Below are 23,802 nucleotides of genomic sequence, written 5' to 3'. Positions count from 1 at the left end.
ACATATTGCGCGTGTTTATCAGTTTATTCAAATGTAAAATGCGTAAAATGTAAGAAAAAAATTGTTCGGTTATGTTATACCATACACTGGCGCCCTCATGGCCGGCTAAAGCAGACGTCGTTACACGGCTATAAAAACAAACGGTGCCTCATTTTTTGCCGGTGCCGTGTTTGCAGTGTAAGTAATTTCAGAATTAATCTCAGTGAATACTCCTTTAATCGTTAAAAAATGAAAACGTTGTACATGTGTAATTAATGCCGAAATGTACAAATGCTTCCTCGTCCTTTTCTAAATGCGTATATATGGCGGTTTGAAGCGTTCGCGGCACGCATTTCGCGAACATCATTCGGGCATTGTTTGGCGTTTCATAATTTTTAGCTTTGTTCTTTGTTTCATGTGTGTTCAGTAGCATGATGGATATACGACCAAACCACACCATCTACATAAACAACCTCAATGAAAAAGTAAAGAAAGAAGGTAAGGTTCCTATACAGCCGTTTGCACATTCGCTGCATGTGACGATACCTTCAGAACCATAGGGGATGCATGTTCAGAAATTTCTGTTGATGCAACGGACGAAAGGCAGACAGGCTCATTTTGGAATATTTTTCTCTCCTTATGAGCCTAATCCAAATTGTCGTTCCATTACAGAACTGAAAAAGTCGCTCTATGCGATATTTTCACAGTTTGGCCAGATATTGGATATCGTTGCCTTAAAAACACTCAAGATGAGGGGCCAAGCCTTTGTTGTGTTTAAGGACATCAACAGCGCCACAAATGCCCTGAGGTCGATGCAAGGATTTCCTTTCTATGACAAACCCATGGTGAGCCGACTGCTTGATTTTTGCACTATTCGCTAGGTCCCTTCGGCATAGTCACACTACTGTTTCCTTTCACTAAATGCAGCGTATCCAGTACTCGAAAACAGATTCTGACGCCATAGCTAAGCTTAAAGGCACATTCCAAGAACGAGCAAAGAAACATGAGGGTGAACAGGCTCCGAAGAAGTCAAAGAAGAAGAAGACCCAACACGCAGCAGCTCCCCAGTTGATCGGAGCACCTGCCATGGGCATGCCGCAGATGATGCCGCAGATGATGATGATGCCCGGCCCTGTTATGATGGGACCAATGGGAGCTGTCCCTGAACAACCACCCAACCAGATTCTCTTCCTTACCAACCTGCCTGAGGAGACAAACGAGATGATGCTTTCTATGCTTTTCAACCAGTATGTATTGTTTGGAAAGCACACAGTGCTGTGTGTGATCCTGTGTACTCTGTACTGGAACTGTCAGTGACGCACTAGCCACTTTGACATGCATACGACGCAAGTGTATCGAATCTAGTCGAAACTGGAGAGAAGACGATACGCCACTTCACTTAGTGTCATTGCCCCATTTTCAAACGTACTTCAGAGTGATCCCTGCTCTGTAGCTGCAAGCCCTACTGCTTCTGTCAGTGGAGACTAACCCACATATCACCATTTTGTCATCCCGACTAGGCGTAGCAGACGACGCGACACGCAGACGAAAGCCCCATCCCATAATTCTCTCTTCCATTGATGCACATTGCCTGTTTACGTGCACAATCTGAATGCGCATCCACCTCTGTTTAGCAGATTGAATATGATGCGCTCTCCTGGTGAATTGACCGTTTACATGGGTGGATTGGATACGCTTGTGTTGCATTCATGTAAACGCAGCTGAAAAGGCGCCACTGCTGCTGAAATGTAGGTTTTCGGTTTTATTTCAGTGCAATATGCCCTCTACAAGACCACTGACAGCAAAAATTTCGATTTTGAAGCACCGTACAAACAGTGAATGCAGTAAGAGTCGGGACCTAGATCATGGTGGCATGTGGTGCCAGGGGCGGATCCATGATTTTTCTGAGGAGGGGATCCAGCCGTGGACAGCATGCTAGACACACGATCTAGGGCCAATTAAACACTACGTGAAGACAGAAATTGAGGAGGGGGTCAAGACATCAGGACCCCCCCCTCTAGATCCGCCCCTGTATTGTGCGCCCCTATGAGTGGTGTCGTGAATGTGCCCCATACCATTCCCAGCATTTGCAATGGTTGTTGCAACTGTTGTAGCACCAAGTAAGGCTGTCAGCACTGAGTTGAAATTGGCAATCCCAGCACTTGTCTTCTAGTTTTTCCAATGTCACCAGATGCATAATGCAGAGCTGTCCCGAAGCGACCTTCCGCTTGGGACCAGATAAACGTGAAGCGCCCCTCGCCACCGGAAGCTCCGTTAAGAAAGAAAGAGATAAGGAACAGCTAAACAATCATCTGCACTCTCACTTTATTGACCCTTCGATTGCAATTATTATTTAAAGTGCATTCATTATTAACTAAGTCATCATATTTTATTAATCGTTTCAAATGCAATCATTATTTTGCAATATTATTGACCCCTTCTCACCCCCCACTCCCCTGTTGGAACGGCTCTCGTATCACATTGGGTACTTTGGCCTGCTTGAAGTATGTTTAGTACCCTCCTATATGGCATTCCTACATTTGCCTTCGGTACACTGAGTACCACTGACTGTTTTTCTTGCTTTTTTGCAATATCTTTTTTGAAGGTGTATTTTTCTACGCCCTGCAGGTTCCCGGGCTTCAAGGAAGTCCGTTTGGTACCTGGGCGGCACGACATCGCTTTTGTGGAATTCGAAAACGAGATCCAGTCATCAGCTGCCAAGGAAGCACTGCAGGGATTCAAGATCACACCCACACACGCCATGAAGATCACATTTGCCAAGAAGTAGAGTTTGCCGATCACTGGTTTTATTTTTTCACTCGTGCGTTGCAGTGTACATTTACCACTCATGTTCATCAGCATGAATGGCCATTGAAGTGTTGCGTGATTAAAAGATTCTCATCAACACAGTGATATGTTGTGTGTGCATTTTTAGCCTGTCATGTTCCAGCTGAGTGGCAGGAGAGAGCAAACAAATTGGTGGTTCTGCTATACGCGAATGCTACAAAAATGGATATGTTTAAGAACATAATTATATTTTTGTTGGCGATCGTTTTCGGTCTCAGCCACACGAAACCGGGGAGGTGAAAAGTTTGTTATCTTCAGAAATCTTTCCTGGCAACATTGTCTGCCTTGTTTCATACTGCGAGATAGTCAATCCAAAATCCAAGCCAGTTTAGATTGGCGGGAAGGAGATGGTTCCGTTTGTCAACATATTGTGAAAAAGACTTGGAGGTATGTAAATACTACTAAAAATCGTAAAATACGATTCCAGCATAAAATGCTGGGCCATAGCAGAAAGCAAACTGCGGCTGTGCACTACCTGCATGGCACGAAAATTGTGCAGGAGCTATGTCAGTGAGGATACAAACTTGCATGAACATGACGAACATAAATAAATAGGCACACTCCCTTCTTAACAGTTACTTAGCAGTTACTAATTACAAAGAAACAAAAATTACAATTCTTCAGCACTTTCTTCTGCGCGGTTTTAAATTATTTTACGAACTATGTCGCATGAAGGCACAGTTTTAAATGGTGCCTATGTGGTGTTGCATGGTGCAGCTTAAAAGTAATAACTTATTAAATAATAACCTAACAGAAGCAATAGCTGACTTCCATAACGACAACATGCTTGACGGTGCACTTCTTATTTACATCATATCATCACTAAAAACAACTTTTTCAAGCTTATCCTAGTTTCGTCAATCTTGAGCAATAACTTGTCTCTGAACCTCCACAAGCTCTCATCCCGAACGGTATACTTGAAGAAATTGTTATCACATTCAGTATCCATATCACGTGGACACGCATCTTTGTAATGGTGCAGCCTGACGATATCACTACTTAACAGCGCTGTGTGCTGAAGTCTCGAATACAGTGGCACTAAACTGTAGTGGTTGAACACCGCCAGCGAACCGTTCCACGTAAAGAAGCTCTTCACTGCAAAACCCGGCCGCGTAAAGTTCGCAGAACGAGTCACGTGGGTCATCAGACGCAACTGAGTCGTATCCGTACGGTCGAGATGCTCGCTGCCAAACTGCGAGAAAAAATACACGTTGGGCACCGCCAACGACGCGTACTTCGACAGTACGTTGGGCCGTTCCCGGACGACGCCGTCGATGAGCTGTTGCCAGCTGTCGCGTCTCCTCGGCACGACGACTTCGTCGGTGTCGACGAGCAGCACGAAGTTATGCGTCGAAACGTGCCTGTAGTAACAGTCGTTGTACGGAATCAGCTCGTGCCGGCGCTTTTGCCACGAGTTTTTCGCGAGATAATTTCGTCGTCTGATCGGCGCGTTGGGCTCGTCCCTTCCGGGCAGCCTGAGCTTGACAAAGTTGAGGTTGCGAAAACGACGATAGAACCGTAAGATGAGATCGACTTTCGGGTGGACGTCGAGCACATAGAAGAATACGGTGTCGGCTCCGAGGAGGTACTGCATCTCTATCCACTCGACGAGGCGGACCGAGATGTCTTGAGGAAAATCGAGTCCCTTTACGCAGACGGCGAAACCTCTCCGAGGCTTCTGCGACAGACGGGGCAGCGAAAGGATGTGGGATGGACAAGCGCATGGCTCTAGAGAAAGACTGACGTTCACAGGTCCCTGTGCAATGAAGTTTGACACGTTGGATGGTATGGGACAAGAGAACAGATAGGGATGGTAATATGTTGGCGAGTGACCGCCGTCCCATCGGGCGTCCCAGATTTCTCTGCGAGTGGCTTCCACGATGATTGGATGAGGAATGTCGGTGTACCTGGGTAGAAGATTGGGAAAATAAATAAAAGATTGTTTTAGTAAATATGGTATCTGTTTTTGCAGAAAAACAAAGCTTGCTGTTGATTTTGAAAAAAAAGTGGTTTCAAAAATATTTTATGGCCTGTGCTTCAAGAACAGCTATCGTGTATGCTACCGCAACTTACTGCTGCTTCGCCCTCGCTGTAGTGCGAGATTTCACTAATCTCCGATACGAGTTTTTGCCGCTTAATCGCCGAGTTGTTCTTTTTAAATGGTAGACTCAAAGATATTTATGAAGTAAAGTAAAGAATTTAACACGATTCATTTGGTCATGTGGTATGGCCCAAATCAAGGTGAACTGCAAGCTAAGGGGCTTAACCTAATCTCACAGGACCAAACTAGCCTAAACTATCCCAAACTAACCAAAACCAAACTAGCCTAAACTATCCCAAACTAACCAAAACCAAACTAGCCTAAACTATCCCAAACTAACCAAAACCAAACTAATCTAACCTAACATAACATGATATAACCCGGAGTAAATTGAAATCAATCCGCCTCCGTGCTAGATGGTGAGGGAATTTTGAAACAGTTTATTTTTAATGGTGGATTGTTAAACGGTGATCTCTAAGCGGGGATAGTAAGTGGTTTATTTTAGGAGGTATATTTTGAACTGTGTATTTTTTAAGCAGATTATTCTTGAATGTTTTATCCTTAACGTTTATTCTTAATGGTGGATTTCGGGGACCCCCCATTCATTCATCTTCAAGCTGTTCAATTTTCTCTGAGTTTATTCAAAAGCACAGTCTGAAGCTGTCGACGGATCTTGAGAGCAGAGTTGCATTAGACAAAAGGGGGAGGGAGTCACCAAGCATTTGGGGTGGAGGGTGGTGGTGTAAGGGGGTGTCTGGATAAATCACTGCTGCCGTTGCAAGTTCTAGACCGGTATCAGTGCAAGCAAAGACGTACCAAAGCTGGCAGAAGAACCTCAGTCGGTCCATCTCTTTCTCTCGGACGACTCCCAACACCCTGGCAAAGTGACGTGCTCGGCCGCGCAGCTCGACCCGCGTGTCCAGGTGGGCCGAGTAGAGGTGCAGGTCGGGCAGTCCCGGAATTCCGCCGTGCCAGCCAGTCTTGGGCCTCGAGTTCACCTTGGGGCATTCCGCACGGCTTATGTCGCAGAAAAACGTGGGCTCGTCGGTGTCCCCTTCGTGCCCCGTGACCGTGTGGATACGGTTGTGGGTGGCCTTCCTGTACGACTGCGACGGTGGAGCGATGGTGTTCAGGGACAGCAGTAGGACAAGCCCACAGGCGAGCAGACCCAAGAAGAGGGCTGGTATTCGGGCCATGGGCAGGCCCATCGTGCTGTCCTGTCGCGCTTCTGCAGTTTTTCTTTTCTCTCTGGAAAATGTTTTTCAACTGCTTTGTAGAACTTCAGACCGCAGGGGCCCCTTTAAAGTTCACTGGGCAACAAGTAACACATTTTTGTGGATCACAATAATGAAATTGTGTCGTCCCTTTCGGCACGGCTCCACGAAATCTGATCGTAATGTTGCCAACATTACAATGAGTGGCTCGCGTAAAATATTTACACGAGCAACAACCCCACAATATATTCGAGTGAGAGAAAAAGCAAAAACCTGCTGATTGGGCAGAGGTTCCACCGCATGTTATGTCGAGCATTCCGACGGTGCCAGAATGTCGGAAGTGGAGTTCTGCAAACTTTGCAGACGACACCGTCTGCGTCTTTTAGTGTCGTCTGCTACGGAATATCTTGTGGCTGTGCCGCAGGATATTCCCAGTGGCTAGCAGTGCACGAAAAGACATGACATTAACAACTTGTGCTTATGTGTAAGCAGAAGGCTATGACATTTTCGCACCTCAGCTGGAGTATTCTGTGGCATGACCCTTGTGGAAACACTCGGCTAATTCAAATTTGCTTAGAAGAGTTGTAGAAGGTGTACGGGTACTTGAAACCACATCCTAGTCGTTCCTTTGTCATAAGGCATAACGGGTTACATGTGCTGCTGTAGGCCAACAAATGATTGTGACTTTCTATTTTTATGCCTTTGAGAGTAGTAGCAATGGGAGAGATGCTGTAGCAGGCATTGTCTACATTAAGGTCACATATTTATATAGCTGTGTGGTAGGTAGTGACCAGTTTCTTACTCCTCCTATAAAAGGCAGCAGCTCGAGAGCTTGAGCTGAAATATTTTGGGAGTGATTGTATTAAGGAAGTAGTTTGTGTCGTTGGAAGACCAAACAGCGTAGTATGTAGTCCTGTCTCTTGTGAAGACAACAGCAACAGGCTACTCAAAAGCGTAAAAACAAAAACAAAAAAAAAAACAAGGAGAAGATAGAATACGTTATGAGCTATCTTCCTTCTGTTTGTTTGTTTTCATTTGGGAATAGCAAGCCTACATCATAGCTAACTTTCCCCCTCCTTTTTTTTTTTTTTTTACCGGCATTAAACATATCCCCAAGACCACGGCTATGAACTAGTCACAAAAGCTGTCAGAACTCCATGGCTTAGCTAAGCAAGCCAAACTCTGCCAAGTTATGTTTCACCAATGCTTCAAAGCTTGCTTTGTTGAGCATTGTTGTTATGTCAGGTTAAGTTATTGCTGTTTGGAGTTTACATTGCAAGCACTAACTCACAGCATCCCGATCTGGCCAATACGTGACAGCAGCACAGGCATGACTGTAAGTTCTTCTGAGCGATGCAACACAGACTAACATTCCGACGATTCCATAAAAATCTTCTGTTTTCCAATCGTACTCTGAAAAGTCGCACAAAGTACCACGTATTTCTGCAGGGAAAACCCACGCCACATGTAAATTGAAACAGATGGAGCGCTATCTTCACGCACCGCCTGATCGGAGGGCGCGGTTCACGAAAGCGAGAGTTGCAAAATACTCCCGCGCGTAGAAAGGATAAGGAATAAAAATGAAACGAGTCATCCGCAACAGTTTGCGACCACTTCGCGTACGACTACACCTGGCACGCCGATTTAAACTAAAGTTTTAATCGCTCACCTGTCAAGGAGAAAGCTTGCAATGCCGCGTCGTCTGCATCTTTTGCGGCGGACACTCCGGCCCAGTGTGTAGCAGACACTGTAGCAGACGGCCCCGCGCAGCTCTCGCTTCCCACGTTCGGTTTGTCGCCCGAATGTCGGGAACAGGTTTGGAGAGGAAGTCCCATTGAGTAAGGGAGGCGTAAAACAAAGGAAGTCATTACAAAATGTATAAAAAGGGAGGCACGAAGTTCTCACGTAGTCTCTTCGCACACACGGAGCTCGGAGCAGCACGCTCGTCGGTGGTTCCGATGAGATTGGCTCGGTAATTTGTGCATCGTCTAATTACGTGTACCTTAGCGCTGCGTGTGAAAAACCGGAATGTGACGTGCATTTACTTTTGACAGGCATTTATAATGATTAATGTCGATTGTGTATGGCAAATGTGGGTTGTGCGCCAGCATGTGAGAGGCGTGTCGTGTTCACTCGCTGGTGCCTGTACAGTGTTGATTTTATTGAATTTGAAGTTATTTGGTACACAGTATTTTATGTTCGAACACATGACTAAGTCCGTTTGAAGCCGTGACTTCCGTCAGTATAATAAAATGAAACAGGAATAACAATTAATTGGCTGTGCCTCTCGGTTTTCCTCAGTGATGAAGTACCAGCTAGCTTTGCCTGCACCCTATCTTTACTCTCACTTGGAACTATTAACGCGACTGATTATTGATTATTTCCCCGCTGTTGCTTTGAGGCAGAGCTCTGTGCCAAGGGATCAAATGGGGTTATAGTTTTCGTGTTTGCTGCTTTTATTTTTCTTTCTTTCGAGAGGCCATCTAACGATAACAACGCATGCGAGTCAATGGCAGTCACAGCCTACAAACCACGAAAGCGTTGGTGGTCACGCTTCGTCAAACCCAGAGACAAGTGGTTAAATAATAGCGAGGCGTGGTCTACGCCGTTGCCGGCTACAATAAATCCCAAAGTCTGCCTTACACCATGCTGCGTCAGAAGCAAGACAGCAGGGTTTTTGGCCCTGCACTAAGAACACCCTTTGACAGACCTGAACCAACATTTTCTGATACCAATATAATCAATAACGGTTTAGATCTGAGCAGATAAAAGACCGACGTTTACGCATGTAAGCGGATTCAGTGGGGGCGGTGGGGCGATCGCCCCCCCCCCCCCCAACGTCAGTTTATACGGTGGATTTCCCTCTCTCCCCTCCCCCACCACGCGCTCCGATAAAGGAAACCCCCCCCCCCCCCCACAACAACAACCCGAGGGTCTGGATCCGCCCCTGCCCCCAAAAGGAATATAATTCTGCAATAAAACACGAGACTGAAACCCATCTCAATATCCACACAAACACAACAATATGCCGTTTCCTGTTTGCATGGAGCGCTAGACTGAATTTTGTTTGCAATTTTGTCTGTTTCCTCTCCGCAGTTACTTATGCCAATTATAGTGCACCATCATCAATATAATATACTTGTCCTTCTTTGTTTTTCCTCCACACTTCTGCACTCTGCAGAAGAAAATAAAATCTGCAAATAATCGTGTCCTTTTAGTTACGGGATAAGTAGCATCAAAGCAAAAGAAAATATTTTTAGTCTTTGCTTTTAAAATTGAGTGGAATAAGGAAAAAAAAAATAGCCTGCTGTGGCCGCATCTCGATTATCGTCTGCAAACTTTTGCACGTTTCGTGCCGCTTCTAATCACGGCTGCGCCATATGTGACGAATCATGGGCTGTGCTTCAGATGACGTACTGTCGACTCAGCCAATGACGTTGCTCGACCCGTTCTAGTCCGCCAAAAACCGGAAAGCTTTACACGTTGTCCAATGTGTTGTTACATGTGTGATGATTGTGAAGTAATGTGCTATGAGAATACTGAACGGGAAGGTGTTTAAACATCTGGGCTGTTCACTATTGAGCTCCTGTCTTCATCAGAAACACTTGGTGACGTGCTTGCCTGCCCAACACCCGGCATACGCCGACTAAATTGGCGGGATGTTGGAGGCTAGCATTTTGAGTACAAGGTATCTACATGTTTCGTTGGTTTGCAACTAAGCTGTGAATCCCATATTGCCGGTACATGGTTGCAATACTACTTGATACGCTGACCATATATTAGAGCGCTGCAGAAGTCAAGTAAATAGCGGGCATGTTTTCCCATTCGACAAAGTTGCCCACTAGGCCTAATGCAGTTTGATATTTTTGTATCGTGTAGGGAGATAAGCCGAATTCGCGTACTGGGCATAGGTTCCTGATATGTGCTGTGTTACTTGCAGGCGTTACAACGGTGTTACTTGCAGGGCGTACGCCTAGAAAGTCTCTTACTTCGTGTTCTTTCGAGTGAAAAATCTGTAACCGGCAAGTTTACGACGCATATGGCAGTGAATAAAACATGACCCTGACCGCGATTTTATATTCGTGGGTCATCGTTTGTCAGTTCAAGCCATTGTGCATTTCGGCGTGGTTATCTCACGCCAATGTCGCCAGAAATAAGCTGTCCAAATTTGGCGCTTGGGACGAAGCCATCTTTAACCAAATGACCAAGCACTTGGAACAGCTGAGCATGAATCAATAACCCTTGCAGCGAAACCAGACACGTTTGCAGACTTCTGGCTCCAGAGTATGCATGGTGCGGTTTTAAATTAATGCTCCTGCAAGTGCACAACTATAATGTTGCAACAATAAGTAGTTCTCATATTTTTGTGTCACGCTTTCTGCGTTCGTAGATGCTGATGTGAATTATATTTCTGGTACATAATGTCACTTCAATCACTGCAGGCCTGTTCTACGCTGCACTATTACCATGGCATTAAGTGGATGGACGCTTTGCTTTTCTGCTCGTACAATATTTTTAGACGTAATTTTGTTTTGTTTCTATCATGCAGCCCCTGGAACGCTGACCCATTCCTCTGGAAAGATGCAGAGTCGGTCCTGGGGTTTGACCAGCTTCTGCCAGAAAAGCTTGATTGGTATGTGCAATACTTGAGTTGTTTTTTGCAAAGTGTAATTTTGGTGTGCAATTTTATTTTGCCTTGTCTCAAGCAAATAAACTATAGCCGCGCACGACACACATTTATGTGGTGCTTTCAGAGCTCTGTCAATATTTTAATTTTTTTATTCCATGTTAGAGCCGCGAAGCAGCTGTCGCTGTGAGTGGCGCGTACGACGTGGACAGGTTGAGAGAGCACTGCAGGAAGGAGTGGTGGATGGGGGGTTAGCACGCGTCCTGGGCCGACTTCAGGGGGAACTCACCGATATTTGTCTGGAAGGTCTGCACTAAAAACCTCCCTGTCTCGGGAGTGTAAAGCGATCATCCCAACCACTATGCCACAGGAGTTGGTCACTGTTAATCTATTAGTTAGTAGTCTATCTATTAGTCTATTAATCTAGTAGTAGTACTGGATGGCACATTAGCTTTTTTTCATCAGGACAGCAGCATGTGCATGTCTCTACTGCGGTACAGCTCCTCACCGGTGATTTTTTTTAGACAAATGCTGGTTCTGATGCAGCCTTGTTTGTCCATATTTACATGGCAGAAACCAAAGTCTGGATGCATAGTCGGTACATAATCCACACAGGGGTGTAACGCAACAAGAGAAAGTAGACTGAAAGAACACATGAGTGCCAAGTCCACCTATCTCCTTATTGCATACAGAGGTTCAATTGAGGGCTGCAAAGAGAGTTTATTTATGGTATCTTCGACTGGAAGTGCAGTGCTGGACAAAAGTTTACCAATTGTGTTCCGGCACTTTCCTTCCTCTGAGTGTCGTGCTAGCAGTGAATTGTACCATAAGGGCTTACAAAAATAGGTGACTGGGCTACCTAGGCACATGTACGTGCACTGTACCAAGGCTCTAAACCAGAGCACTTTGAGCTGGAGGAAGAAAGAAACAACTGCGGAGGCTGTTGTCAGCGTGCTCCGTTTTGACCTGTCGAAGGCAGAGCGATGGGTGGCTGCCAGTCGAAGATGCCACGAGTTTAATTGTGTCGCCCATCGTCCTTTCTGCAAATCCTGACATAGAGTTCTTTGTCTATTTCCCCCAACCCGTTATCCCAGCCTTGTGGAGGACGACTTCGAAAGCACGGACGTCTCGTGTCCAGTTTCTTGTTCCCCTCCTTCACCTCTTCGACACGTTCTGGATGTCCAGGAGGAATCGGACTATGCGGACATATTGTTGGACTTCTCCGTGGCTGAAGAAGAGACCAACGTGTCGTGTGAGTGCCTAAATATATTTAGAGATTGAAGTTTTGGGGGTTTAACCCGAATTCACGTTTGCCTCTTTAGGGTGAAACCAGATTTTTTTTCACTGCAAATTGCCCTCACTGAGGTGCCTGTTGGAATACACACTTACTTGTTTGGCAGCAAAAGCAGTTACATCACCGTTTGTACCAAGCCAGTACAGTTAGTTTGAGTAACCCAGCCCTATTTCTCCCCGAATTTAGCGTACCGGAGGTTTTTCCGCACGGATTTAGAGTGCACGTTTATTTAAGGGATTTTTACGCCCGAATTTAGGAAAAAATATTTGCCGAAAACTTCAGGCCCTAAGTATTTTGCGAGTCTCTGCCGACGCCTTTATTCTTTTTACGTTCGTCAACTGGAGGTGGTGTTAGGGTCGTCAGGAAAGTGGGTTGCATAAACCGTGTTGCCTTTCGCCACATCTGTCAATTTTAGTCCAGGGGCCCGATGCTGAATTGAGCATAACTTTTGTTGTGCTTTGTTAGTGTTGTTTGTGAAGTTAGTACTCTGCAAACGTCATGCGACAGGCCTCCGCGCTTCGGTTTGTGACGAATTGCAGGGAAATTCTGCATCATTACAAAATAACAAAAAGCTGAGCATCAGGCCACTGGATTCATTCAGGTGTTAACTTTCAGGAAGAATACTTGCCGAATTTCAGTTTTGTTCGTGTTGGCTTTCTCCGTTTAGTTATTGCCAGTTTTTCTTCAGAAAATCTGTAGATGAACCTTTTGTGGAATGCTTCCATAGTTATTGTTCATGCCAAAAGCATTCTTTACTCGTGTAATAAACGCTCGTAATGAATGCTGACCTAGCTCGAGGTGCACTTAGAGTGTAGGTACTGTAAAGAGCTGGCGTTACAGATAGCGCATGCTGGTCTTATGGACTTGTAACATTGTTTGTATAAAATACCCAAAAGCTGAGAGAAAACAAGAATTTCTTGTGTGCTGGACCATGACCTACTAGATTATAACGACCATGTCATAATCGACAACCCCTATGAGGAGCCCGTCCGCGTGATCCGCTAGGGGCGCTAGTCATCGGCCCACGCCATCTACATCTTGATTGGACAATCGAAATTTGAATTTTGAACGCGCAGAATCATAGCAGATTTTTCTTGTAAAGTGCGAATGGTAATAAACTGTGAACATGCGCTAAACAAGACGGATGCACAGGATGTATAAAGGGAAATGTGGTGTATTCAAAAAGTCTATATCACAAAAAATATGGTCACGCAAACATTTCCACCTATTTCCTAGGGATATGCACACAAAAACCACTAACAAAATTACAGTGAGCGAGCCTCTAGGCGGTAAAGTAACCGTTTCCAGCAACTATTTCGTGGGGTATCCAGGAAACTTCGTCACTTTAATTCAGTGTATCGCCTGAATGTTACTCATATGCCTCACAACGTACGGCTACTGTAGCAGACGACAGCAACAGCTCTTACGAAGATGCGTAGATTGAGGACGATAATCAACTTTAGAAAGAAGCGTCTCCTGTGGGACATGCACCACTTGTACAAGAATACTTTAATTGCAAGAATACTGCAATTTTAATCCAAGTGCCAGCTAAATTAATTCATGCCCCATAAAGTTTGCATGGCACGTAGATTAATTTCGATGGCACTTGGATTAAAGTCGCCGGGAAAACCTGTAGTAAGTCGTGTGCTGGATTGTGCAGGTGACAACCTTTCAAGGCAGGATCCTGGGTGACAAACAGTGACAGAGCTGTTAATTTTGATGGTAATGACTCTGACAAGCTACAGACAGATCTCGATTTCGTACCTAGTTTTTCCTTCCTCTCTGTGGTGCATTTTGAGGGGAAAAAGGTTAACTAATTATGCGAATAACTTTAATGAGTTGATAACGATGATGAGTTAATGAGTGTGCATGCTTTGTGCTGTGCTTGCTGTGTGTCTTATAATATCGTATAACACGCTGTGAGGACTAAACTTACACATTGTGCACATATACCTTGCCACTTCTCAGCCGTTGCAGGTCTTGACAACTTGAGTCTTGACGTGGCTGTGGATTCCGATTGGAGCAGCGAACCTCCAAGCTGCTGCGACGACGACCCCTGGATGGGAATGCCCAAGCTGACAAGGCCCGCACGACTACCCGACCTGCTACCCGTGCCACGCTCAAAATCATGGTGAGCATGTTAAAGCATGCCAGATGAAGAGCATGGCCTTGATATGCAGTGAAACCCAGATAGAATTTTCCAGGGGCAGGCAGGTAACGATATTCTGCTCTCTAGCATGTTAAGATATTCAAAATTTTGTTTGCAATTTTGCATAGCAAAACGTAGTTTGTAAAGTTTCGTTTAGTATTTTATTTTGCATATTTATTTATTTATTTTCTATCTTTATTTATTTTAATATTTCTAGTATTTCAAACTGGGTAGTAGAATTAGAAATGAAAGAAAAAAAAAACTGTACAGATATGTCACTCTGCCTAGGAATAACGTCCACTCTTGAGTCTGCTGCTGATATTTTGACATTTTATTGTGCATTATGAGGCATGATATATATGCTTGGATATGGGATATTACGTGGGCATCATCTTGCTGCGAATAGCTGATGTTCCGTTTGTGAGATGAGCACAGGTAAAACGGTTAGAAGAGGTGCTGTCCCTCAATGAATACAAGCCACATTGTCGTAGAAATTCATTAGTTACAAATTACCTCAAAAATCCACGGTGTGGAGCACCATCGTAGCGTAGCATTTTGCATGTGATACGTGTGTCCATCACAATGCCTCGTCTGAGTTCACTTAGTTGATTTATCAACGAAGCTGCACAATATTTAAAATAAGTTTGACATTCTTTTCCTTGTGTATCAGACAGCAAATTGAATCATATTTGACCGTTACTAACAGGAATTAGTATTCAAAAGGGAATGAGAGAACCTGCTGTGCCCTAATCTTGCAATCAATTTCCCTAATTACATACCGTAATATAACGCAGGCTGCTAATGACTGCTGAGGAACAACTGAGGACTGTAGAGGCCCTGACTGAGGTAATCAGCCGACGGCTTGACCTTCGGGAACAGGTGGAAGTCATCAGGATCATAGATCCAAATGCTGTGCTTCACCCTTCCGATAAGGAATTTGTTATAGGTGAGAATCTGTGATGGTCTTTTGGCACACCGAGACTGGATGTAGCATTTGTAACCTTGCATTTTTCTTTTTGCAAGGTGGAGCCTAGGTTTTCACAAAAAAGTTACCTTTAATCCAGTGTATGCAGGGTTTTCCAGTTTTCAGTGGTTACCAGTATACTTTTTACCCGGTGCGTTGCATTCTCTGCATGCATACGGAAAGTAACTTTCGTTTCTTGCAGAGTTAAAAAAAACTGTGGGTTTGTGGTGAGCAAATTAACCACTTCAAATTTCTAATGCCTAGAAAATTAAGGTCTATACGGGAAATGTAGCTAGAGCCTGAAGTTTTCGGGAAATATTTTTTTCCAAATTTGGGGTGTAAAAATCGGGGAAATAAACATCTGCTCTAAACTAACGTGAATTTGGGTGAAAAAACTTCCAGCATGCTAAATTCGGGGAGAATTCACGCTCTAACGAACTGTGCTGGTTTGGTACAGACTGTGATTTAACTGCATTTCCGTGAGGACAATTTGCTGGGTAGGATTCGAGTTTTACCCCAATCGGGTAAAACCCCAAAACTTCAGGGTCTAGTTATAGTTGCGTCATGTTTTACTTTCCCAAATTGAGAGCAGGGAATTTGCTAGGCACTGCTTTCCATTGATTTGTGATTGCATTCATGCACTCTCTCTTTTCACAGACCTTAAACACCTCGATGACCACAAACTCCGCCAAATAGCCGACTATGTCCAGCGTCACGCTGCCGATTGGGAGCGGATGGATGATGGCAACACTGACCCAGTGTCTGCCGGAAAGCGTAGCAGATCCCAGGGTACACGGTCCCGCAACTCTGGAAGTACCGAATCGTCAGTGACGTCTGAAATTAGTGCACCACTCACAAAGGTGAGCTGTCACTATTTTCTGATTTCCATATTGCTTGTGTGTCTTTTCTGTTGTCAAAAGTGCATGTGTGCATCTTTAACACGTGTTTAACCTGCTGCACCGCTACCATACTCAAGTTTTCATTTCCCATGTGTACGTAACAATGCTTTCTGTTATGTTCTTGCACTGTTTATGTGTTGTCCTACTGTCTCGTTTGTTTGCCATATGTGTTGATGTTATGCGGGGGTTTCCTGTAATCCCACGTGGGTCAGAGACATGTTACAACTCAAAGGAATGTTTTCCTTACATCTCTGCTGCACATGTCTGCATTGGCCACTTACTTTCCCCAGGTCGTGCCCCAGCAACCTCTTTCCTTCTGCCTTATAAGTAGAGCCTGAAGTTTTAGGATTTAACCCGACTCTTCCCCGAATTGAGGGTTGCCTCTTTAGGGCGAAACCCGATTTTTACCCTTTCCCTATAAATTGCCTCACTGAGACGTCTGTGGGAATGCAAACTAACTCGTTTGGCAGTAAATGCAGCTACATCACTGTTTGTATCAAGCCAGTACTGCGAGTTTCAGTAATGTTGAAACAGTGCGACATAAAACCACGTGCAAGAAGCACATTCAAAACTCACGACAGTCAAAAACATCATCACATGATTGTTGTGAGCATGCTGGCTGTGTCCACGACAGCATTTTTAAAGGTGTCCGTGACTCGATAATTGAAGCATACAAGCAGTTTGTTATTTACTATTGGTTGGCAGGGCTCATGTGTTATATCGCCACAACTCATTGTTGCTTCGAGGTCGCTTTTCCTCCGCTATTGTCTATAAACTGAAATTCTTACCGATAATTTCGACTGGCTCTCGTGCTCAAATTTTGAGGCTTTCAATGGCATATGCAGTCACCATGCAAATCACTTTAGTGTGATGCAGTACGATGGAAGCGGTAGTTGGCAAGTAGATACAACGTGCCAGAAAACAACATAGTATCTGGGGTGTCGGGAGACAGCAGTACTTGCTAACACGTTAGAAACATGTGGACTTGTTTTTGAACCACTGGAGGCCAGCAGAAACACGCAGCTAGTGTATGCAACGTACTTCGCACATAAATGGCAGAGACTAGTTCAGCCTCTATAACCCCTCATCGTGATGCTTCCTCGTTAGAACAACTTCCTGCGTACAGCTTCAAGTGTCGTAATCTGTGGACGCCTTTAAGATCTCTGCATGGGTCGGGAAATGTCATGGGTTGCGCCGTGGTGGTGGTGCTTTGTGCAATGCCAGTTGAAATGCCTGTCGCTACCTTCCCTTCCCCTCCCGTTGTGTCGTACTTGTCCTTGTTCTGCTTGTGCATGTGTTTGGCAGCTGTTTGTCTGCGGTGTACCTGCTGTTACCACCTGTTGGTTGTTGGATGCGAGTTGGTAAGTTCGACTGGTCGCATCTCTTCAGAGGGAAGCCCGGCAAAGGCGGAGGCAGCACGCGAAAACGTGGAGGCAGCGGAAAGCGCGCCAGCAGCTGCAGAAGGAACGCCGCAGCGGTCTCTTTGTCAACGAACAGGTGCTCTCCCTTAGTGAAAACACGGCCAGCTCTTTCCAAGACGAGGATTTTGAAGTAGACGAAAACGAAGAGGTCGATATTCTGCACTGAGGCAAAAGAGAGCTCCTTCTTTTTTGGTTGCTTGTAAAAAAGAAAAAAAAAAAGAAAATGAGAACAACCCTTTCGGAGAGGTGTGAACGCTGTCAAGGTCAAGAGGTCGAGTCTGCTAGGATAGTACTATTTATACAATTGTGGGGCGGCATTGCTCCGCGAGGCGGTGAGAGTGCTTTGTAAAGGTGCACAGAGGCAACATTGTGTTTAGAGGGGTATGTTTTGCTTTTGGCAGCAGGAAAGTTAAATTGGAAGTGGATGGATAGGATGATGGTAAGGAAAGGGGTACATCATAGATCATATGGGATGGTACTTAACTCTCTTTTTTTTTTTTAATCATTTACTTTATTGTAATTTGACATTCATTTGGCAGCCATTCATGGCTGAACTTCGGAAAACTTAAAAGTGGGTTAGAGTTTTGTTCTCTTATTATTATTTTTTTCCTTCAGAGGCAGAGTTGAGGTACCATAAAATGCAGGTTTTCCTAAAATGTAAATAGAACCCTGTGTGGATTACTTACGCTTGGACAACATACATTGTTGCAAGCGCAGTGTACAGTTTTCTATGAATGTGCACCAGCACATTTCTTACTGCCATAAATATTGTTTAAAGGAGTGGCTATCTGACTTATTTTTGAAGTTGCCTGGAAAAAAAAAAAGGGAATGGGACTAGTAAACCAATACGATAGACTACGATATGGATTTCATACCAGCACAGAAGTTATATTTAGGCATGTAGTCTTCAGTGGCTCCATCTACCATTATTCCGATTCTTCATAACATTGGTCTAGATTTCCAGTAGTAGTCTGCTAGGGTTTGCTTCCTATGAGTACAAAAGCAGTAGGATCAGGATCAAATTGATACTCGTGAAATATATTTTTGAAAGCGGAAACAATAATGCCCACAGTGCCTTTACAAAATGTCACTGAAAATGCTTTATTTTTCTTTCTTGGATGAAATAAATGAAGTGCATTTTATTTACATTGTGCGAAGGAAATGATGGTGGACCCGGCCTTACACTCTGCGAGAGGAATGACAGTTATGCAGGCACTACTGCTGGATCCCTTTTCTGATATTGTTAGTTGTACGCCAGCATACTGAAATGCTCCCTTCCAAGTTCAGCACTGAATACACAAAATAGTTAACCCCCTAAGTTGCTTAGACTTTACGCCCGTTTGCTAACGCTATTGAATTTAACCCAAATTAATCTCCAGAAGACTTTACATCATCATCGTCATCATCTCTATGTCTAAGAGGTAGAGGTGTGCACTGCCAACACCGCCTAGATACATAAGGCCTGCTCACTGCCTCCTCTCCTTCCTTCACTACGTGGACATTAAGAGTCTGAATTCGTCCGCTACTGCGATTCACCATTCTTCGAATTCGAGAACCCGCAAATGACTGCACCTCACCTGGAACCTGCAGACCTAAATGTTTAGACAAAAAGTGCAAAACGCTTTCCAGAAAACCAGTTTTGAGAAACATTGATACCATTTTGCGCTTAATTTCCAAGTTTTCCCATTTAGTACGTGGGGACGTTCATTCGCAACTTGCGACGACAGTGTTTAGTCTTCATGGCCACGACCGCTGAAAGCGCGTTCGTGATAGGCTATGGCCGTTGAAAACACTATCCTGATTCGCTGGCTCTTACTTGTGTCACCTCGACGTGCATGCAGGCTCTCTCTATCTAGGTGGCGTTGGCACTGCCTACCAGAGGGCCCTCTCACGGATTAACAACTTTCCCCATAGCGATGACCAGTCCGCTAACATTGTCCACCACGAAATACAGGAAGGGCCGGTTGAGCACCAACTCCAGGGTCTCTTCCGAAGGTCCAACGTACGACGGGCGGCTGCTGTTGCCCCGTGTTGAGCTGGAACCGGCATGGTTTCGACCTCTGAGGTCGAGAGACGTTTTGTGTACCAAATTTGTCACGTGGAGCCAGGGAACGTCGCTCATGGAGTACAGCTGCGCTCGGCCGGGTAGAAACAGAGTCCCGAGTCCCATGCGGCTGAGAGGTCCGGTCAGGTTGTCGTGGCTGTGTTCGATCTTGATACGCGGAAGCTGCGTGGAATGACACACAGATGTGAGTGGCGTGCACGTGATGCAGGTGCAAGAATGAGCTTCGGAGATGTTATGTGAAGGATTTGAGACCCAGTATTTCTAGAGCTGTGCGAATATTCGAAATTTCGAATATGAAACTGATATCTGATGCTACAGTCAAACTCCTTTACAACGAAACTCAGGGAACAGCAAAAAAAATTTGCAGTAAAGGTATTTTCGTTAAAAAGGATGTCCATTATTGGACCTATAGGGCTCTAGCGGGACTGCAAAAAAATTTGCTGTAGTGGTATTTTCGTTAAAAAGGTGTTCGCTATAAAGGAGTTTGACTGTATTCGAAATATATTCGAATATTTTTCGAATGGTGGTGAAAGCTAGGCGTCGCTGACCTGTCGCCATTTGGCTTCGCCTCATTGCAATAAAGCGTTAGGTGAAGCCCACTTAACGTTACCGCCATTGTTCTTTTGGTCTAGCTCCATCCTGCAAGGTGGCTTCACCTCATTGCACTGGAGCATTACGTGAAGCCCGCTATACATTTTTTACAGTATTCTGTTTTTAAAGTCAACAAGTTTTGTGAGCTCATGGTAAACACTGGACTTTGGGCATTGCAGGTTCAAGTAAATGTACTCCCAACTTTGAGTTATGTGTCAGTAACAGATGGAAATATGTGCAGTTTCTAAAAAAAAGTATAGGACATTCACATTGTAAACATAGAAATGGGGAGATGCACACAAAGCAGGCTACATGGAGCCTGTTGACAAACTCTCAGTGCAGTTCATCCCACTAGTGCAGTCTACCATGCAAAGCACAGAGGGACCCTTCTCTCACGTTATGTTATGCTGGGTGAGAAGGCTCACAAGTTTGGAGCACAAGATCATCTAATGAGCACAACGCCACCACCATGAGATATTAGAAATTACAGTCGCCGTCCGATTTTTCGGGCTCTGCGGGGACCGCGCAAAAATCTGAATAATCGAGCAGTCCCAAAAAACGAATTTTGCTTCAAAGTCAACTTTACTAAGCACTAGTAGGCTGGAAAAGTTTGTCAATACTTTCCTGACTGAGTTTCAGCTCTGCCTGATAACATCAGTTTCTATTCCCCGAAACCACATTTCGTCACTGTACACTGACTGAGTCACCGCCATCACCACCATTCCGCAAGTCGACTTCACCTAACGCCTGCGTGTTTTAGGTGAAGCTCGCTTTACAGCACTCGCGCGCGACTCGTGCTGGGCCTTTTGAATCATGGACGTTGGTCAAAAATGAAGACGCAAAAGCGTTACGACAGACCTTTCTACTCAGAGGAATCGAAAATGAAGAATCATTGTCTATTTTCTTGCCTCAATATTTTAGTTCGTTGAATTATTTTGATACAAATTTCAGGTTATGCCAATATTTTTCGTCACCCCAAAAGAGAGATTTGGGCAAACAGAGTCCGAAATATCGAGCGAAGGGGCTGTACGGTGTCTGAAATTTTGGACATTCTTATACATCAACTTTATTTGGCCCGTGGCCATTCCGTGAACGAGTCCGAAAAGTCTGTCTGCGACTGTATTCGAATTGGGCCCTTTCTGATTATTAGAATTCAATTCGCCATCTGAAGAAGTTATTCAAATTCGATTTGCAGTGAAAGTGAAATATTTGTAAACTATTCGCAATGCAATTTTTGCTGTTCGCACAGCTCTAAATATTTCAGGTGTATGTTGTGTGGATTTTCAACCTGCATACACCGTCTAAGGCGGGGAAGCGTGAGTGAGCTGTCAGAGTCTATATAAGCAACTGGAGTGCTATCGGCAGCTGAGGTGTTTGGTGTGGGAACATTACTTCATCCTCAAAATGTGGGGAATGATCATATTTGGGGCAAGGAAATAATAACTGGTGTCATAATTAGTCTGTAGACCGCGGGCAGTAGTGTGTGTGCAATGTACAAAAATTAAGCAAAACTTTGTGCATGTTAGAACTTAGACCAGTTAAATTTCCTCTCGAACTGTTACGGGGTACTGTTGGACATTTACCTCAAGTTTCGTTACATTTAGCGCGGTCGTAGCCTCTGGGGAGGGAGGGGTTCACCCTCCACCCCGAAATATTTTTCGGCTACCCCATGCTGACATATACCATGGGCTACACATATAACCCTTCTTAATTCTTATGCCATAGTCAGGACTCCTTGAGCTGCAATATAAATTGGGCTTAGACAACCCATTATACCTTGAGGTTTGCACGTCGCACACCCATGCTGGTTAAGATGTCTGCTAATCTTTGCGCACTGAGCCTCGTCTCCAGTAGGGGCATGGCATCCTGCGTTTCAGGGCTGAGCGCTAACAGGGAGACAAGTCCTCCTCTCAGGGGCACCTCCACAGCTGTACAGTTGAGGTAGTCGTGGTGGCCATGCCGAATCCTCGTCCAGCGAGCTTCCAACATGGCCGGATTCCCCCCTAGCTGCTCTCCACTGGCATCTCTGCCTTTCCCTGTGCATGACAAATGTTTGTGTGAACATGGGGGGTTACAAAGCCACTGAAACCTTCTGTGCCTTCTGCTGTTGGAGTCAAGTGAAAGATACTAGCGTATGTACCACAGGTAACAAAAATATATGGACAGTCAGACAACACAAGTTACAAGGACACCAGTTCTGTAGAGCCACTCTATGAGGCAACATGTGCGTATCAGGACGCACTTTCAAACTCTGCTGCAAAAAGTGTGCGAGGGAAGGCAGTCGTGCGTTTGTGTTAAGTCCGACAGCAGCTGTACCTTGCGATGAAAGTGCATAATTTGCCTGGTCCTTGGGATGCCACTGTCGTTCGCACAAGTATTTCCCAACATTCAATATACGTACACGTAAATCGGGTCATGCAAGTCTTACCAGGCCGTTCTTTCCACTGGACATCTTCAGCAGGCCTGAGGTCTAGGTCAATGGTGGCCTCAAAGTAGAGCCCGCTGAGCAGAAGCAAATTGGTGAAATCCGGTGGAGTATCGGGCAAGAGGTTGGCAACCTTGCCTCCCGTCTGCTTCTCGATGACGGCATTTATGTGCTGGCGGGCCTCCTCGCGGTTCATGACAAAGTCCAGCGAGTGCACCGACACATTATAGTAATCGTACAGCAATCTGGGGGAGAAAGGAAAAGACTTTTGCAGCAGCACATGGAAGAAACTTGGAAAGTAACAGCAAATGAACTGTACACGCAACCACTCGGGTGGGGGGAAAAGAATACCACACAGAACTTGTACCTCACCTCTGGTAGGGGTACTTGAGCCCGTACTCTCGTTGCACATAAAGGCTCCTAAAAAGCACCAAATCTGGATCTTCCTCTACCAGTGCCCTCCTTCTGGAGGGTTCTGGCTGCAGGTTGAGGGCCAGGTGACTCGTCAGGTCCCTGACTGCCAAGTGCAGGTCTTGCGTGGGCGTACCCCACAGGTAGAGCACGTGCCTGAGGGCCAGGGCCGTCGAACCTCTTGCCCCCAAGAGCGCCATACCCAGGGTGGAACTGACGCAGAACGGACACAGGGCCACGTTACCCTCTTCGTTGTGGGCCAGGGCACGGTACAGGTCGATGCCGAACTGGTTGGCTGAGAACGCCAGTTTGCGGACATGGAAGGATAGACCTTGCTGTAGGTAGGAAGGGGTGGGGAGGAGGAGGAGTAAGAGGAAGGAGAAAGGGAGCAAGTGCGGGGACATGGGAGTAACTGTGTGGGAAGGGCTCCGGCAGCGTTGCAGGTGTCGAGGGCTGAAAATTGGATTGAAATTTTTGTGTTGTTAGAGAAAGTATGAGGTGCTAAGTGATGCAACTGTGAAGTGCCTCAATGTTCCATTTGCAAAATTTGACATTGTTTGGAACATTCTCGACTTCGAGGAAAATGTCTTGTGGAGTTTTAGTGTCTGGATGCAAGTACATATTCCTCACGTATTCGTTTTTGTGAGTAAAGAGGTTGAACAGCATCTTAGAAGCACCTTGCGTGACGTCATCAGCTCCCCGTGCCTTTCCTTCTGTCGGGCTACGTCACGAGCCACGTGATCGGCTCTACCGGGGCAACTCTGGGCAAGTATCGAGGAGGATTGCTGACGTCGCGAAGTACCCTCCCCTTCCATTCACTTACCCGCCCTTTGAAAGAGCGGAGAGTTTTTGAAAGTTGTGCAGCCGTATTTCAG

General features: G+C 45.3%; 4 protein-coding genes across 4 annotated transcripts; 2 read left to right on the top strand and 2 right to left on the bottom strand.

The window, feature by feature from the left end:
* The first annotated feature begins 89 nt into the window (after positions 1 to 89).
* Positions 90 to 2,888, top strand: LOC135391040 (U1 small nuclear ribonucleoprotein A-like). Its single transcript, XM_064621116.1, has 5 exons — positions 90 to 177; positions 407 to 477; positions 652 to 824; positions 907 to 1,226; positions 2,608 to 2,888. The coding sequence occupies exons 2-5, from the start codon at positions 411 to 413 to the stop codon at positions 2,765 to 2,767; spliced, it is 720 nt and encodes a 239-aa protein (XP_064477186.1). The 5' UTR covers positions 90 to 177; positions 407 to 410; the 3' UTR covers positions 2,768 to 2,888.
* Positions 2,765 to 7,654, bottom strand: LOC135391037 (uncharacterized). Its single transcript, XM_064621111.1, has 3 exons — positions 7,373 to 7,654; positions 5,684 to 6,115; positions 2,765 to 4,733 (listed from the first exon to the last, which is right to left on the bottom strand). Exons 1-3 carry the CDS (start codon positions 7,411 to 7,413, stop codon positions 3,638 to 3,640), a joined length of 1,569 nt encoding a protein of 522 aa, XP_064477181.1. The 5' UTR covers positions 7,414 to 7,654; the 3' UTR covers positions 2,765 to 3,637.
* A 1,873-nt stretch (positions 7,655 to 9,527) lies between these two features.
* LOC135391036 (protein FAM199X-like) lies at positions 9,528 to 18,581 on the top strand. Its single transcript, XM_064621110.1, has 7 exons — positions 9,528 to 9,769; positions 10,631 to 10,714; positions 11,803 to 11,960; positions 13,971 to 14,133; positions 14,946 to 15,097; positions 15,773 to 15,975; positions 17,404 to 18,581. The coding sequence occupies exons 1-7, from the start codon at positions 9,741 to 9,743 to the stop codon at positions 17,599 to 17,601; spliced, it is 987 nt and encodes a 328-aa protein (XP_064477180.1). The 5' UTR covers positions 9,528 to 9,740; the 3' UTR covers positions 17,602 to 18,581.
* LOC135391035 (leukocyte elastase inhibitor-like) lies at positions 18,528 to 23,331 on the bottom strand. Its single transcript, XM_064621109.1, has 4 exons — positions 22,889 to 23,331; positions 22,520 to 22,761; positions 21,868 to 22,127; positions 18,528 to 19,662 (listed from the first exon to the last, which is right to left on the bottom strand). Exons 1-4 carry the CDS (start codon positions 23,329 to 23,331, stop codon positions 19,324 to 19,326), a joined length of 1,284 nt encoding a protein of 427 aa, XP_064477179.1. The 3' UTR covers positions 18,528 to 19,323.
* Positions 23,332 to 23,802: the final 471 nt, after the last annotated feature.

Source organism: Ornithodoros turicata, chromosome 4, assembly GCF_037126465.1.
Source record: "Ornithodoros turicata isolate Travis chromosome 4, ASM3712646v1, whole genome shotgun sequence".
NCBI lineage: Eukaryota > Metazoa > Arthropoda > Arachnida > Ixodida > Argasidae > Ornithodoros > Ornithodoros turicata.
Note: the sequence above shows the minus strand (reverse complement) of the source record. Positions and strands in the feature narration are given on the sequence as shown.